Raw genomic sequence first — 17094 nt, 5'->3', positions numbered from 1 at the left:
AGCTCCGACAACCATCAGCTGACTGTAACATAGCTATAAAAGTGATAGAAGAAAATGGTTGTCACGTTCACACCTTAATTATATAAATGTATGATGAAATTTTTGGGTTTGTAAAGCTGCTGCTTGGTGGCAAAGTGAATTCAAGTTTATCCAGTGAGTTTCACTAGGATAGAGTGGTGTGATCAGAAATCAAACAGAGAGGAAAAAAGAAGAGAATCTCTTGTTAGTTGTTACATTATGTATTATATTCAAAAGTTGTGAGTTTTTAATGTTTATGGTTTGATTCTTGTACTTAGCTGTCTTACTTTTGGCTGAATCTATTTTAGTACTAAATTCTCAGTTTTATTTTGTTGTCTGGAATAAAACAGTTGTTGAATGAGCTAGTGAGATATTATGATCTAGATTCCTTTTGTAGTTTCATAATTCTGAGGTTTTCTCTTTGTGACTAAACAAGAAAATATTTTCAAGAATTCAGAGAACAAGATGTGAAAGCTCATTCTTCTTCATTTATTAGTTCTGGGCTTTCTCTGTATATAGAAATTTTTAGGTTTTACACTTAGAAAAACATGATTAATGAAACCATGTGTTTGTTTGTTTTTTTCTCGTTGGCTCCTTTTTCTTACACAAACTCTCTCTTATCTTAAACTACTAAGGTTGTTGAAATGACTACTCCGACAACTCAGTTCGCGCCATCAAGCAGGTTGGGGTTGTACGAACCGATGCACCAGATGAGTATGTGGGAAGAAGACACATTTGATGGCAACATTAGCCCCAACGTTTGCAACATCAACGACGCAGACGACAAGATTGACTACACTTCAGACAAATCAGCTGAGGATTCTCGACCTTCAAGAGCCATCTCCGACAAGGTTCTACACATTACACGACTCAGCTTTTATAGTTATGAAACATCCAAATTCAATGCTGGTTGCTGCTTTTGTCAAAGATTCACAGCTGCCGATTTTTGTGACAGACACAGCGGCGCTTGGCTCAAAACCGCGAAGCTGCAAGGAAGAGCCGTCAAAGAAAGAAGGTGTGTGGAATTTTTTCCTTCGGTGAATGCATCTAAAAAAATACATGAACTTTTAACAATTGAAAGTTTGTGCATAAAGAGGTAGAAACTTTAGTTCATGTGAAATCATGATTGAGTGAATTTGCATTTTTTTGTAGGTTTACGTTCAACAGTTGGAAACGAGCAGATTGAAGCTAACTCAACTCGAGCTCGAGCTCGAGAGAGCTAGACAGCAGGTGAAGAAATAACACAATAAATAATATACTAATTCAAAGTTTTTGTGTGTGTGTGTGTGTTTGGATTCTGAATCTTGATTTTTAGGGGATGCTTATCGTGGGTGCAACGGCGCATATGGGCTTGTGTGGGAGTGTGAGCTCGGGAATTGCCATTTTCGAGGTGGAGTATAGCCACTGGCTAGATCAGCAGGAGAGGAAGATCGCCGAGCTAAAAAACGTGCTTCGAACGCCCTTAGGCGATCCGGAGCTAAGTGTAATGGTTGAGAGCGTTCTCAGCCATTACTGCAGCCTCTTCCGCATGAAGAGGGATGCCGCGAGGGCCGACGCCTTCTACTTGGTCTCAGGCATGTGGAAGACCTCAGTCGAGAGGTTCTTCCTGTGGATCGGGGGCTTCAAGCCCTCGGAACTCATCAACGTAAGAGTGTATTTGATGTTTGGTTTGCATGCCGTTGCAGAAGAACTGTTTTAATTGAGTGTGTTTTTATATTTTTGGTTGTAGGTGGTTATGCCGCAGCTGCAGCTTCTCACCGAGAAGCAAACAGCGAACATTAATATCTTGAAGCACTCGTGTATGCAGGCTGAGGACGCTCTGTCGCAAGGGATGGAGAAGCTCCAACAGACCCTCGCGCAGAGCGTCACCTTACCGGGCCCGGGAATAGGAAACTACTGCTCCCAGACCGCCTTTGCCCTCGAGAACTTGGAGTCACTAGAGGGTTTCATAAACCAGGTAAAAAAATAAACTTAAATAGCCTGGACTGTGATTTTGTAGGTTCGGAACTGTCCACACACTCCCTTGATACTAATGTGCTCGATGTTGGGCGTATAGGCTGATCATTTGCGACAGCAAACTCTGAAACATATGGCGAGTATATTGACTACACGACAAGCAGCTAATGGATTGGTTGCATTCGGGGAGTATTTTCAGCGTTTGCGGACGCTTAGCTCACTCTGGTCCGCCCGTAGCCCGGGCAAACCAGCATGATGTCGGGGTCGATGGAGCAGCATTAGATACAAGTTCAGCCACAGATATATAAATATATTGTAGAAGTTATGTAAATGAGATAAATCTACTAGTTTTTGCTTAGATGGGTATCGATTTATTGTGCTGCTTCTAGTTATGTGGCTGTGTACATATTGGTTAAGGACTTGAAAAATTAGTACTACTTATATATGACTGTGGCATTGATATTTATGCTCTCTGTGTTTTTTAATAATATATTACTTTTTTCTATAGCAAAAATTTTATTCATCTCATTGAGCCAATGCTGGAGAGAAAAAAGGGTTGATCATTTGCTGATTTTTGTATCTCACAATTGAATGAGAAGTTATGAGACAGAGCTTATAGATGCAGAATGCCGATCCACAATGAGTTTGATCAGCGGCTCCTCCACGTCAGCATCGGCCCGAGTTGTGTCTCGTTTAACGACGATGTTTCCACCCTTGGTGACGATGATGACCTCCTCTTTACGCGATAGGAGCTCATTAGCCACCACCATGTCCATGCTGTATTTCTCAAGAGCCATACCAGCCTTCTTCAGAAGAATATTCTTATCAGTCTCTAGCTGTGGAGGAGAAGAGAGAAGTATAGTGTTAAACCAGCCTTTCTTTAAACCATTATTGAAGCCTCCTTATAAATCAACTCAATAACAATTTTAGTCTGTTGGTGAAATGCGACGCATGATCCGCCTAGCTATTGGAATTTCCGGCACCAGAAATCGACGACAACTGCTGAAACAATTACCTTGAATGATATACAGAAGGCCTTGGGAGCCCAGTCTCTCCTCAGCACCAACAGCATCTTCGGAACCTGGACGAGTCGCATGTCCAGAGGACCTGAGCTGGATTGAATCTTATGCACTGCCTGCAACACATCAAACTTATTGTGAACGAACGGTGAATGCTATTGTCAACAAAACATGATGAAGGTCAAGGATAATACAAACATACACCCTTACTCAAACAGTCCATCATGTTATTGCTTAAATTAGTTTGCATCTACTGTTCATTTCCAGATGAAATATATTGTCCGATCAACTTATTATTTTCAATTATTATATCTTGAGATGCCGTTTTGAGTAGAAAATGATAGATACAGTACCATGCTTTCCCAAGGAACATAAAAGTCAGACACTGCTGCAGCGAGATAAAAAAGCGCCCGTGAGCCAATGCTACTCATTGATGATGCAATCAACTGCAAATTCTGCATAGCATACAAGAAAGTATCATAAGTAATTGAATCAATTTTTCATCCGAAGAAAAGACCAATGGAGGAAGAGAGAGACTGGGTGGAACTAAGTGATTTGTTAAATCTAATTGGAAATTATGTTCTCCCCTTCCCCAGTTAAGGGGTGTTGATTGAGTATTTTTATAATTTATTACTAGAATTTCTCCAATCCTACCCTCCTTCAATGGGATCAAATGATAGAAATTATCAAGGGCTACGAGATATCCTAACGTTTCAACCCGTGTAGGTAAACGCTCCCTTAGAGTAAAACCATGATTCCCAATAATAATTTCTGGAAAAGAGTGCGAGAGTAGCAACCTGAAGATACTCGAAGATGGTAGTGAAGGGAAGTTTCAACAAGGTGCCACAGCTAGTTGCCTGCGAAAGAGTCTCAATGTTGATCAATCAAGTCACAAAACGAGCAAAAACTTCACGAAAGAAGGTCATGGTCATACCGCATGACTGTTAATAATAGCTTCCTTGACCGTTTTCTCATATTGTGGACATGCTGAAATGTGAAATGACAGATGAGCAAAGATAGTTTTTACAATCAATGAAATTGAGCAAAGTGAGTTTTTACAGTCAAATGAAATCGAGCAAAGTGAGTTTTTACAATCAAATGAAATCGAGCAAGTTGGCCATTAAAAACATCAAGAGAGGCTACCCAACCTGCAATATTGGATTCCTTAGTAACTTGTAAACATTCGAGCAATGGATTGTTTGGAAGAGATGTGCAAAATGACTGGTAGGTTCCTCTGCACAATACACATTTCAAACAATGCTGTCATTGCCAATTAAGTTGGTTTCATCATCACCGCACACATTGACCTTCTCTAAGAAGAAGAAAGCATTACTCACTCGCGATAAAGGAACACCACTGCATATCCAGCTCTCAAAAAATATCTGTGCTTTCATAATCCAAACTCAAAAAACATAAACAAAAAACACAGAACATTTCAATAGAAACTAAACAACAATGGCAAGCTTACTCTGCTGAAGTTGCTCCTCGATGGCCTGAGCTGAAATTATCAATGTAACGAACACACCGTTGCTCCAAAGGAACAGTTGTCCCTCCAGAGGTCACCAACACTATCCTCCTAGGGTTTTCTGATAACAAATCAATATGAAACCTTGCAGCTCAAACAAGAGTAAAAATGTAAAAAAAATCGTGATTAAACGAAATAACTTGCCTGAATTCGAATTCTTTTGAATGAATTCATCAGTTTTTCTTTTGATTTCTGCAGCATTCTTCAGAGGAGGGGATGCATCGAAGAAAAATTTGATATCATCATCAGATGTCTTTTCAAAATCCTCCAAACCGTTCGATGCATCCATTGGAAAAGCTTGCTAGCTAAATAACAAACAAAACAACCAACAAAAACTTGATTCTCAGCGGTTTTTCATCAAACAAGTAATGTGCAACGAATTCAAAATTGCATTGTCTTCTCTAAATCAACATCTATCATCACAGCAAGTAGTTTCTGATTTCAACCGCATTACAAAACAGAATTTTTCAACAAATTCAGAAACCAATCAGCGAAACTTCCGATTATCTCTGAGATTTAAAAAAAGGATTACTACTACAATATTTTTACCTCACAAAATTGTACAGTGCCTGCAGATGGATTGAGCTGAAATGCTTGAGAAACAATACCAATATAAATAGGAAAAAGCGGTGGTAAAAGCTGAGGTAGTTGAAAATGAGTGCTTTGAAAAAATGATTTTGCCAGACCAGTGGTTTTCCTGTTAATACCCCTCTCGTTAGAGAGCATTAACCGTCCATTAAATATAAATCTATAAGGGCATAGATGTAATTTGGTAAAACATCGAGAGTGGCGGAAGTAATTTTGAAGGAGAAGCAGTTGAGGTAGTTGGGATTGTGCTGCCACGTGGCTTTTAATAGCTTAGAAGGCCGTTAAGCAAGAATCCGCCATTTTCACACTGTTACACCTTTTCTACTAATAAATACTAGTAATAAAAGCATAAAATAAAACAAAATTAAAATAATTAGACTAAATAGATCCATAAGTTGATTAAAGCAATAATAAATGTTTACATAGCCAAACATAATAAAATGAATCCAATAATTCATTTTGTGCTACTCAAATGAGTTTAACTTATTTCCTCAATTATTAGCATGAAAGCTAACGATTCACTATTCATTATATTTATTTAGTCTGCTTTAAAGGCAATAAAATTAAAATAATTACTCCATAAAGCACTCTTGAATAATTAATTTGATTGAAAGTATTTAAGTATATTAAAATAATTAACCAATAGCCGTAGTCTTTAATTTGTATCTCACGAGGATTAGTCGCGTGTCAAGTAAAAAAAAGGTTCGATTATACAGGCAGGATCTGACCTTACAAAATGATACTTACTACTAATTCATACTGAAAAGAATTTATCAAAGGAAAGCATTCGAATGAACACTCTTTCACATTTACAAATGATCAAAATATCGCAAATTCGCAATTAATTTCTTCCCCCAAATTAACACTCACAAAAATTCAACCAAAAACAAATTAAACAGCTAACTGAATATCACCGAGCTCCAGCTGCGCCGCGATCTCATCGAGCTGCTTCTTCACGCTCATATCAATCAGCTTCGACCCGGAATTCCCGTACCGGATCGTGAACCCGGCCACCAGACCCGGATCGATCGCCGTCCGGATCCGAACATTCCTCGCCCCGGTCAGCTTCTGCACCCCCCTCGCGATCTGCGCCAGGTGCTGCGACTCCAGCTTCACCACCGACGTCACCACCGCCACCTCCGTCTTAGTCAGATCATTGTACACCGTCTCGAACTCCTTCGCGATCTCCCTCACCAGATCCATCCGCCTCATCTCCACCAGGATGTTGAGGAAATTCGACACGTGCGGCTGCAGCGCCGAAGACCTCGCGATCTCCTCCACCACGCCGCGCTTCTCCGCGTCGCCGATCGTCGGATTCGCGAAGAATCGGAGGACGGAGTCGTCGGAGAAGATCGAGGCGATCTTCTCCACGTCGGCGAAGGTCTTCTCCAGCGTGTTGTTGTTCCTCGCCACGTCGGCCAGAGCGCTCGCGTAGCTTCCGGAGGCGGTGTTCGACATCGTGGCACCGCCACGGCGGCGGCGGAACGGTTTGATTGTGAGTTTGGGGGTTTTAAGGGATGAGGTTAGGGCGAGGCGCGTTGGCGGTTTGGAGTGGAATTCGGAAGACGAGCGGTGCTGGAAGGTTACAGGAGTCTGCTGCAAGGAGGCTGCAAGGACGGCCATTGTTGACGGCGGCGGCAGGTGGTGCTGGGGAGTGACGACCAGTGAGCTTTGTGGAATTCGGCTAAAAGGGTTTTGGAAGAGAATGGACGGTTACGATTTAGAGAAATTATGCGATGAACGGTAGAGATTAGAGACTTCATCAACGGAGCCGGAAGAATATTGTGTTATCTATATAGATAAAAAAGTTGACACGTGTCTATCTATCATTAGAGCATAAATTTGATTGGAAGAATTGGCTCATATTTAAATTTAATCACTCAACCAAAAAAAATCACTACAAGTCAAATTTCCAATTTAGAAAAAACACGCTTAATCTTTGTTACAATAATATAATTATCAAGAAAGAGTACTAAGGGGCAGGAGTATATGTGGAACAAGTAACTCCTAACTATAAATACTGTACACCCCTTTATCGAGGTGTTTATTGTTATTTTCCTAACTATAAATACTGTACACCCGAGTTTTGATCTATGCAAACTCATTCTTAATACAAAAATGCAGAACCAAGCATACAAAAGTAATTTTTAGGTCATTGTAAGCTTATTTTTACATCATTATAGTAAGGATGACATGAAATGATTTTATTATGACCTCAAACCCAAAGTTTATAATATGACCTAAAACTGCTTTACAATGGCCCTCCGTGTTTTTGTTTAATTATTGACCATTGGATTGTTAAATCTCATGGTCAGGATTTGGTCTGGATTTTGTATTGAGATCAAGTTTTGTATTGATCATTTTCCCTGTACACCCCTTTATCGAAGTGTTTATTGTTATTTTTCGAATGCATCGTACTTTTAAATTCTTGGAATATTCTGGTTCGATGGGCTAGCCCAAAAGGTCCACAATGAAGATCACCTATGACATTTTATACAACACACAAACATGAATGATGGATCCACCATCACTTATCATGTTTGTATGTGTAGTAGGAGATGTAGTAGATGATCTCCCGAGCCCCCCAGGGCCAAAACCCGAGTGGGTGCACGAATGATCCAAATAGAAAATAGCCGGGAACCAAACAAAATTGACCTAAAATTAAGTGTGTTGTTCAAGATGAATTGACATTCCTAGTGAGGATAACAATTAGTGATGTAATAATAATAATGCATACCACCACAAGAAATACGAGATACAATAGCATTATAGCATAAACACCATGAACTAAAAGAAAAAAGCTCAAATTTACAATATAGTTTTTCGTAACATGTAGAAACAACGCTTGTTCTTTCGATCCCAAATAAGAGATATGCATGTTTAAGAAGCTATGTCCAGATGAATACACATCAAAGTTAAGCAAAGGTTACTCACTTGGACTCTCTAGGCGATTGCGAATTAGCACTGACGTTCGGGCCTTGCGACGTGAACAAGTTTGGGTAGGAAAAATATGGTTCATCATCCATTGACGGAAGTCTCTGAGGTAGGTGAAGAGCATTGTCGCATGGTGGAGAGGAATTAAATGACGAAACAGGCGTTAGCTGCTGACTCGAGGTGTTTTGACAGGTATCAGTTTGGTTTGGGGATGTTGAAGCACAGCCAAAATCACCACCATTCGAGGTGTTGGTGTTGTTATGATGTTGAGGAGCTGAGAACTCGTTGCTCCCTCTCTTGGAAAGCTCGCTTATCTGGATCTGAGCAATGTCAGCAGCTGAACGTGCAGCTGCTGCAGCATGCTCGGCTGATTCAGCAGCTGAGAGTGCAGCTGCTGCAGCATGTGAATGTGCAGATGCTGCAGCATGCTCGGCTGATTCAGCAGCTGAACGTGCAGATACTGCAGCATGCTCGGCAGATTCAGCAGCTGAACGTGCAGATGCTGCAGCATGCTTGGCTGATTCAGCAGCGTCCCTAGCAGCAGCAAGTACAACTTGAAAATTCACGTGATCATCGAACATCTTTATAGCTGGAGGTGAACTGCTCTCTCTCACGGTTGCAGGAACAGTTTCTGATGATTGAGTTGGAGGGGATATGAATGGCACGAACTGCTTAGCTTCTGTAGCACCTGTTTGGATATTCAGTGGTGCATCTTCCTTTGCAACTGATTCCTCCTGACTCACATTGCCAGACTCTGGTTTGTCTGCTACTTCTTGATCATCGTCTGATAGTGCAGATTCCGGGAAATGCAGCATGACTGGTGTTGAGACAGCGGCCTTATTTGCCTGCAACGGTTGCACTGGAACTTCTGGAAAATCTACTATGTCAAAATCTGAATCCGAGTCAGATTGTTCGTGGGTGGCAGGTTCTGGTGCAGTGTGTGTTGTCTCATCGTGCTTCTCTTTTGGAAGGGGCACTTTTGAAGCACTAACGAACTGCGATGGCCCATTCTGGCAAGACAAGGGACGACACAAAACCATTGGTGAGGAGAGGACATAGAACTGCAATTGAGCAGCAGCTGTAAAACTTACCAGTAAATCTTCATGTGGCTTTAACAGTTCATTTTCGGTAGCACTAGGATCCCAATCGAGCTGATGCTCTTTGGCAATTTCCTTTAGAAGGTTAAGTTTTACATCGGGTGCAGGAGCTCGAATTGATAAAAGCTCCACCAACTGCAATTAAAGAATAATGTTTTGAGGAACTGAATGAGGAATGAACTCAAATGGTTAAAGAAAATCGGGCACAATTTGTCTAACCTGGCGATTGACACCACATTCGGGCATAAGCTCAGTTGCAGCAATTACGAATTCTTTGCCATATTTTCCTGTAAACAATTGTTGTGCCTGTAGCAACTCCGGCAGATCTGCACACCTAGGTGCTGCAAAGCATACACTAGAAATCGCCTCCTTCAAGTCTAGAGGGCATTCCCTACACATATCCAACAAGAACATGATTGTTATAAGAAGAAATCTCAGTCCCGAAACGAACATATAAACTTTTTTAGGAGAAATGATCTAATCTCTTGGAGAACCAAGACTCTCAGAAAATCAAGAATACTTTCTGAAATTTCCAAGAAACTTAATACAGTGTCCCTCTGACTACGACAACCTTCTTCCTTGCCAGCCCATAGGATTTCAAGAGAGACAGGAATAACAGACTATAACTAATTATGTCATCAAATCTTCCCTCCATAAAATCACCCTTTAATTGAAAGTGAACATGTTTACATACACTTGCAAGATGGGAATGAGAACCAAGTCATTGTTGTTACATCCGGAGAACGGAAAAGAAAAACAAACAAACACATCAAAACAATCAAGAGCTCTTATGTAGAATAGAGGTGCAACTAAAAAAAAAAAGAACCATTGAGTGCTTTCACAAGGGTCCAAGCATTCTTTTTATAGATTCATGTAGTAATACTTAACCAATAAACCTCATTGATTTATATTGCTAGGCAGCATAATATCGAGAACGATTACTATCATAGATAATGACTGATAAAGGCCATCATAGATGAGCCGGAGAGAGAACGAGTACCTTTGTGCTTCAATTATTGGAAGACGAACAGCAATGAGCTCACAAAAGAGCTCAACTATTTCTTGTGCAGCCATCATCTTCTCTTCTCTTATGATATGCTCTACCTGAACTCCAAAAACTTATAAGGCCATTCTTGCCTTATATAGATGAAAATAAAACAACCAAACATCCACACAGTCACAATAAAACACCCGATTGAGAGAAACGAACCACATCCATACCCGAATTCGAGCAGTGGCCTCTTGACCGGTTTCAAGCAGCTTGGCAATTTCCTTCCTCATCTGCTTCAGCTGAGCCTCTCTCCGATTCCTCAGTAACTTAATCCGAGGAATCGTGAGTTTCAGCAAAGTTTTACTGTAAAAATACCACAACAGCTACAATCATTACCACTATAACCCATTAATCCTTCATTCCCTAAACCACTAAGCGATATTACCAGCTAAACACGATTTAACCATTGCATCCACAAGGATTAGCATAAATCATGTGCTCGGAGTAAAATCAAAATCAAAATCAGCAATAATCCACTAAAATCACTACACAGTAAAACCTCCAAAAACAGAAATTTCCGAATTAATTTAAATCAATTCAACTACATCATCAGAATACGATCGAGATCAGGTTATCAAAAATTTGCGAAGCAGTAATAAATGAAAGCATAATTCACAAGATATTAGAAACTTGCAATTTAAAAAAAATCAAAACAGTTGGAGATAAAAGAGAGTTGGGGATCACCATTTGGCGGCGTTGAATCGCTGTTTGAAGAAGGAATCCGTCATCGACATGGAGGCGGAGCTAGATTCTCAGCTGGAAACGGTAATTTTGCGGGATTTGATGAGGCTGAAGAGTCGATGGCTATATATGCCAATGAAATGTGCAACTGCTCCACCACCATAACCTGAGAAGTCGTTTGCTTACCATCCAAGGATATTTTCAGAATTAATTAATTGGATTATAATTTTGTCATGTAGATAACATAATTTACATATATTTTCCAAATTAAATCAAATTACATTTATAACTATCGACTGTTATTTTATTGATATATCACACATAATTTGTGAGCTGGAAAACATGTCTAAACCCCTGATCTATTGATAGGTGGGAAAACGTAGTACCAACTTCCAATCTTTAGGTTATAGACTTAAAAGAGGAATTTAGCAACAACTACTTCCTCCGTTCCAAAAGAATAAGTATTTTAGATTCGTCACAAGTTTTAATACAAAACTGATAAAGTAAAAGAGGTAGAGAGAAAAAATATTTAAAGTATTAATAGGGCATTAGCAATAAGAGCTCATCTCATAGTCTATCTTCATTTTTTCTTGCCACGTCAGCAGGCTCATCCCAGAGCCTATCTCCATGTAATGAGAGCTCATCCCAGAGCCTATCTCATTTCCACATCATCACTATTTTATTTCACTCTTTTAATTTTTGTTGATGTAATAATAATTAAAGACAACGTAAAATATACGACAAAAAACATATTTCATTTTAAAAACTAAACAAAGCATAAATGTCTAAATAATATAAATAAAATTACATAATAAATTCATTCTTCGATATATTACAATATTGAAAAACAGAATACAACGAGAAACAAATTTAAATAAAACATCAGCCCCTCCGTGACCAACGTTCTTCAATCATATCACGTTGGAGTGCATGATGGGCTTTGGCTTGGCGCATGTCAACAAATGCCTGAAGACGTTCATCATCGTTGTATGGTAGACCCTGACGATGAAACTAGCTTGCAACACCGTGGCTTGGTCCAGCAATGTTTTCATTGACGACGTCTGCGATTCCTTCACCTTCATTTTCGACTATCATGTTATGCATGATGATGCATGCATACATGATATCACCGAGATCCCCAAGATAAAATAGACGCGACTGGCCTTTAACTAATGACCAAAGCGATTGGAGCACACCAAAAGCCCGCTCCACATCCTTTCGAGCGGCCTCTTGCTTTTCGGTAAAATAAGCCATCTTCCGTGAAGTTGGGCATCTGATCGTGTTCAAAACAACGGGCCACGACGGGTAGATGCCATCAGCCAAGTAGTAACCCTTGCACTGCTGATTGAAGAGTGGCGAGGACTGCACGACGTTGAGGTCGTTATTCGACCCGACAACACCGAAGTAAGAATGCCAAATCCAGAGACGTTGATTGGCAATGGCTTCGAGTATGATGGTGGGGTGCGTACCTTTGAACCCGGTTGTATACTGGCCTCTCCATGCCGTTGGGCAGTTTGTCCACTCCCAGTGCATACAATCTATGCTGCCCAACATTCCTGGGAAGTTGTGCGTTCTCCCGTGCAAATCCAACAAGAACTGGCAATCAGCTACAGTCGGCTTCTGCATATAGGTGTCTCTGAAGGTCTCTCTCACTCCCTGACAGAAATTCTTTAGACGCTCACGTCCAATCGACTCGCCGACTTGAAGATATTCGTCGAACATATCGGCAGTTCCTCCGTAAGCCAACTGTCGTACGACAATCATGCATTTCTGCAGCGGCGACAGACTGATCCTACAGGCGGCGTCGGTGCGGAGCTGAAAGTACTCATAACGCGCCGAAAGCGTATTTACAATACCCAAGAAAAGCTCCTTCTGCATTCTAAAACGCCGCCGGATAGCGTGGCTTCTCGGCAAAGTAATCCGCGAGCAGCCAATCGTGAGCTTCGGCGTGGTTACGGTGAATCGTCCGACGACGCCGGATTGGCCTAGGGATTGCCACCTGTACCTGTTCCCGCAGCTATTGTTCAGCAATCTCCGATACGTGCTCCCACATCTGGACAATGATTGGGTTGCTTTCGCCGACGTCGGAATCGGAATCCGAATTATGGGTGAAATTAAACATTTCTAGTGAGAAAAAATGTGAAATAAAGAAGGATGTGGGTGTGTGAAATGATGAGAGGAGATTGAGGTATTTATATAGGAGAAGAAAATTAAAAAATAAATTAAAAAAAGATGAAAATTGGCTCCGCCATCGGCCCGAGCCTCCGCAATGGAGGCTTATCGCGGGCCGATGCGGAGCCAATAGGGGCATCGGCTGAGACCATTCATCGGCGGAAGGGCGAAGGCGTTGGAGAAGGTCGATCCCTCCCTCCGCAATGGAGGCCGATCGGCAGTGATGTGGTGGCCGATCGATCGGTTGTGGCGATCGGCCACCATTGCTAATGCCCTTAGTGGAAAACGAGTCACATCTCAATAGAGAGAAAAAAATTTTCAAACTTAGAAAGTACATATTCTTATGGGACGGACTAAAAAAGAAAGAGTGAATATTCTTATTGGATAGAGGGAGAATTAGTTACTCTAATTATAGTATTTTATTTCAAGGAGAATTAGTTACTCTAATTATAGTATTTTATTTCAATATTATTAGTTATTACAAGAATAAGATTAAAGTAAAAAAAGTAAAATATATAAAAAAAATTTGAATGTGGGAATGTTAACTCGAATTTATAGGCCGAAGACTTGAAGGAGAAATATATTAGTACTACTAAGTTGTGGATTTTAACCTAAAGTCTAAAGTTGCATTTTATCATCAACAGGTTGAACCTATATCATTTCTCTCGCTTTGTTTGGTTTTCCTATTTTTCTCGATTTTTTGCAATTTACCTCTAATATTATACTTTTATTGTCCACCATCAATAGTCTTGATAAAATTAGTCAAGTATAAGACTGATCGAGAGAGAAATGGTTAAAGTGTAGTAAAGAACGAAAAAATAGGACTACCGATTGTGGATGGAAGTAATAAAAAATACTGCATTGAACACTCAAAGTCGGAAGTAGTTTTCTAATCATACGATGGCACATTCATACCCAAAATTTTAATCATATTTTATAGTTAGAAACCCCTTTTAACTTTAGACATATAAACATCCAGAGAAAGCATAATATCAAGGTGAGTTGAAAAGTGGCTTGCAAAAGTTGAGCAGTTATATATTAACAACGAGGTAACAGCTTATCAGAATTGTAAATATTTAAATCAACCAAAACTTAGGTATAAAAGTATACTTTTCAATACATATATTACTCCTAATTAAAGTGATTAGGCTTCAACAACGAAGGACGGAGAGATAGAATGTACATGGCGCTGAAAGCATACACATAAACATGAACAAACAACTAGTCATGCAGCTGCAGATAGCTGGGAGGAAAAAATAGGAACAAAGTTGACAATGTTTTTGTTGTATAAGACGAGGTGAGGTTCCCTGGATGATCGGAAGTCTTGTAACATAGAACGAGAGGGATCAATCACGAGTCACGACAACAATTGTGGTCAGAAGATCTTAACTCGTAGGTTCCAAGCATAATTTGAATTTAAGAACCTTATTGAGCTGTGTCCCATTGGATTAACCTGCTTAGCTTGGGTTTTCTTGGCCTCTGATGGGCCAGCCTCTTGTTCACACCCCACGTCTATAAAAGAGAAAAGAAAAACAGATCAGATCGGGAATCACACAACATTTATGGTGGTGAGCAAATAGATCAGTTTAGGAATTACACAGAATCATCGCCTTCTAAATTTGCAAATACAACACCCACAGAGTGCTTTGGATTCTGTGGTGGGGTTGTAAAAGTTGCAGGGAAATTGGAAATTCGAGCGAACATCGTATCAATTCCAAGGAAATAAATAAAAACTGGAGAAATTCAGAGCCTGTCTGTCTGTCACAAGCCTTTCAGGCAGAACATGTTGGGTAAAAGGATAGGAACAACACTGAAAAGCATAGGTCTAAAATGAAAATGTAGTTTCATAAATTTGATGTATTTCTTATGAGAAAAATAGAGGACAGCAAAAAAATTTAATAGGCATATTTTTCTTGAACATAGATTATTTAGAATTGCATCAGCTTGAACCTCCAATAAATAAAAAAACAGCAAAAGGCTTCTATAATAGTAGCATCCTCTAAAGTAAAATACAGCTAAAATATAGTGAAAATCTAATAGTCAGATTCATTTTTTCACCATTAAAAATCAGTCATGAGTACTCACCACTTTCACCAAAAATAAGGCCAGTCCCAATTGTTTCAGTGTATTCTCCAATCTGAGATTTTTTTTAAAAAAAATAACCAAAAAAACTGTCATTCGCTCAATCAGCTGAACAATGTAAAAATCATATATAGTACTATAAAGAACTCTATCAAAACCTCAATTCATGGAATAAGTTTTATCTGTCAACAAAGAAAATCAAACCCTTCATATTGCAAAACTACTCTAAGAAAGTTAATCTTGAAATCTAGAATGTCCAAAAAATCACACGGCCATTCCAAGAAACATGCAGAAACAGTTGATAGTAGCTGAAAAGAAGAGAAGGCATTCGACACGTAGTTTATCACTGACCTTAAGAAAGAAAATCACGAGAAAAAACAACCAAAATAGAGAAACAAACTTCAAAGATACGCATTTTGTTGGCCAAGGAGACCACACAAATTCAATACATACCAGCTTGATATTGTTATCTATCACGAGAATCGGGTTTAGCGTGTCCAGACCCTGCATTAGTCGTTTAAATAGACACAAATTCAAGTAGTAGCAAAAGATGAGGACCTGATTATGACTTTCAAAAACACAAAGCCAGTCTGGTCATATCCTTCCACCTATGACACAAACAACTTACAGTGAGCACGTATGGTGCGTTTTCTGGAATACGAATGTGGGGAGCTACGCTATCCAAATCGAGCAGGACATATTCTTCTTCATCTTCTTCTACCTCCTGTTGTTGCTCCTTGGCTGATCCCCCCATTTTATCTTAAAAATAGAAGCTTTTTCACTTCTTTTTTGATTAATTTAATTCTGATCACACAACAAAATTGTCAAAACCAGCATGGTAAAGTTCACAGCATAGACAAAACTGAAATACAATTTTCATGAAGCTCTTACAAAAAAAACAAAAAAATACGAACTCAGATAATAGTTTCGGCGATGATAACACTAAATTATAAGGAAAGATGAGGTGGAAGGGGCTAAAGGGAACATAATTTCTGCAGTTTGCAATTTCAGTGAGTAATTTCATCAAACACGTTATGTGCCAAAATTTGGGTTCAAAATTTTAATAGAGCCATATTCTTTTACATATTCAAACCCTTAGATCTAAGCTGCCTTGGATTCAAGAATACGGATTTGACGATATTTGTACCTTACAGAAGGAAGTGGAAGGAGCTCAGCTTCGGCGGCGATGGCGGCAAAGCGTTCGGCCCGAAAACTCTTAGAACGGAATGGAAGTTATGAAGCGAAAGCGGGCCGCCCGGGTTAACTGAACCGGAAAATTGTTGCATTTTTTTTAATCATAATTTAATAAAGGGTAAATTTATGGGCTTGCCTTATTAAAATAAGATTGTGATTAGCGAGCCTATAAATTTAATATTCTTATTATATATTTTTATAAGCTTTTAGTATATTTATTCCTATATATGAATTCAAAACTCAAAGAATAATTTTTAAATGTTAGCTTCATTTATTTGTTATAAATAATATTGCAAGAAAAAAACATTGATTGGATACATATCTATGCATGTTTTAGTAGTATATTAATTAATTTTTAATAGATAGTAGTAATGGACTTTTCTAACAAAATTGATGTATAGGAATGAATTTTTCCTTATTAATTAATTAATTTATTTAAAAAATATGGTGTAATTTTTATTAACTTAGTAGTAGTAGTCGTCATCTCACACACGAACAGTTTAGTCTCGACTCGAGCACTAGCGATTATATTTAATATGACCTAAATTATTAATGTATTATTATTAAAAATAAAATAAAATATGAAATTGAGAAGGCACAAATGAAGAATTTAAATAAATGAGAATGGATAATTGTGGAGATACCACATAGAACCTGGAATTGAAAAGGAGTACTAGGCTTCAATCCATTTTCCATACTCTCTCCGGCAATGAAATAATGTCTCATTTTACTATTTTGAGATATCTATGATTTAAAGTCCCATTCGTTTCTTTTTTG

General features: G+C 39.2%; 6 protein-coding genes across 9 annotated transcripts; 1 reads left to right on the top strand and 5 right to left on the bottom strand.

The window, feature by feature from the left end:
• On the top strand, positions 1–2440 carry LOC121792869 (transcription factor TGA3-like). Of its 3 annotated transcripts, none has more exons than XM_042190990.1 (7): positions 1–153; positions 654–869; positions 974–1033; positions 1171–1248; positions 1334–1663; positions 1748–1975; positions 2075–2440. In XM_042190990.1, the coding sequence occupies exons 2-7, from the start codon at positions 663–665 to the stop codon at positions 2228–2230; spliced, it is 1059 nt and encodes a 352-aa protein (XP_042046924.1). In that variant the 5' UTR covers positions 1–153; positions 654–662; the 3' UTR covers positions 2231–2440. The 3 variants fall into 3 exon arrangements, with proteins under 3 accessions (XP_042046924.1, XP_042046923.1, XP_042046922.1); XM_042190989.1 differs by having other exon boundaries at positions 1–257; XM_042190988.1 differs by having other exon boundaries at positions 2–222.
• Positions 2441–2514: 74 nt separating this feature from the next.
• On the bottom strand, positions 2515–5579 carry LOC121792871 (phosphopantothenate--cysteine ligase 2-like). Its single transcript, XM_042190991.1, has 10 exons — positions 5068–5579; positions 4663–4823; positions 4462–4579; positions 4331–4375; positions 4142–4227; positions 3928–3980; positions 3791–3850; positions 3347–3448; positions 2990–3109; positions 2515–2810 (listed from the first exon to the last, which is right to left on the bottom strand). Exons 2-10 carry the CDS (start codon positions 4805–4807, stop codon positions 2574–2576), a joined length of 966 nt encoding a protein of 321 aa, XP_042046925.1. The 5' UTR covers positions 4808–4823; positions 5068–5579; the 3' UTR covers positions 2515–2573.
• Positions 5580–5835: 256 nt separating this feature from the next.
• Positions 5836–6903, bottom strand: LOC121792872 (ATP synthase delta chain, chloroplastic). The gene has a single exon (XM_042190992.1). The coding sequence runs from the start codon at positions 6727–6729 to the stop codon at positions 5998–6000; it is 732 nt and encodes a 243-aa protein (XP_042046926.1). The 5' UTR covers positions 6730–6903; the 3' UTR covers positions 5836–5997.
• A 969-nt stretch (positions 6904–7872) lies between these two features.
• LOC121766773 lies at positions 7873–11087 on the bottom strand. Its single transcript, XM_042163025.1, has 6 exons — positions 10873–11087; positions 10359–10491; positions 10138–10241; positions 9357–9528; positions 9132–9272; positions 7873–9050 (listed from the first exon to the last, which is right to left on the bottom strand). The coding sequence occupies exons 1-6, from the start codon at positions 10920–10922 to the stop codon at positions 8037–8039; spliced, it is 1614 nt and encodes a 537-aa protein (XP_042018959.1). The 5' UTR covers positions 10923–11087; the 3' UTR covers positions 7873–8036.
• A 693-nt stretch (positions 11088–11780) lies between these two features.
• Positions 11781–12747, bottom strand: LOC121779977. Its single transcript, XM_042177480.1, has 2 exons — positions 12064–12747; positions 11781–11957 (listed from the first exon to the last, which is right to left on the bottom strand). Exons 1-2 carry the CDS (start codon positions 12745–12747, stop codon positions 11781–11783), a joined length of 861 nt encoding a protein of 286 aa, XP_042033414.1.
• Positions 12748–14098: 1351 nt separating this feature from the next.
• LOC121766763 lies at positions 14099–16431 on the bottom strand. Of its 2 annotated transcripts, XR_006043035.1 has the most exons (6): positions 16271–16431; positions 15752–15927; positions 15577–15627; positions 15127–15178; positions 14639–14851; positions 14416–14553 (listed from the first exon to the last, which is right to left on the bottom strand). XR_006043035.1 is itself a non-coding variant. In XM_042163017.1 (5 exons), exons 2-5 carry the CDS (start codon positions 15875–15877, stop codon positions 14417–14419), a joined length of 366 nt encoding a protein of 121 aa, XP_042018951.1. In that variant the 5' UTR covers positions 15878–15927; positions 16271–16431; the 3' UTR covers positions 14099–14416. The 2 variants fall into 2 exon arrangements, 1 of the variants encoding a protein (XP_042018951.1); XM_042163017.1 differs by lacking the exon at positions 14639–14851 and having other exon boundaries at positions 14099–14553.
• Positions 16432–17094: the final 663 nt, after the last annotated feature.

This window comes from Salvia splendens, chromosome 2 (genome assembly GCF_004379255.2).
Source record: "Salvia splendens isolate huo1 chromosome 2, SspV2, whole genome shotgun sequence".
Lineage (NCBI taxonomy): Eukaryota > Viridiplantae > Streptophyta > Magnoliopsida > Lamiales > Lamiaceae > Salvia > Salvia splendens.
This window is presented reverse-complemented; position numbering and strand designations above follow the sequence as displayed.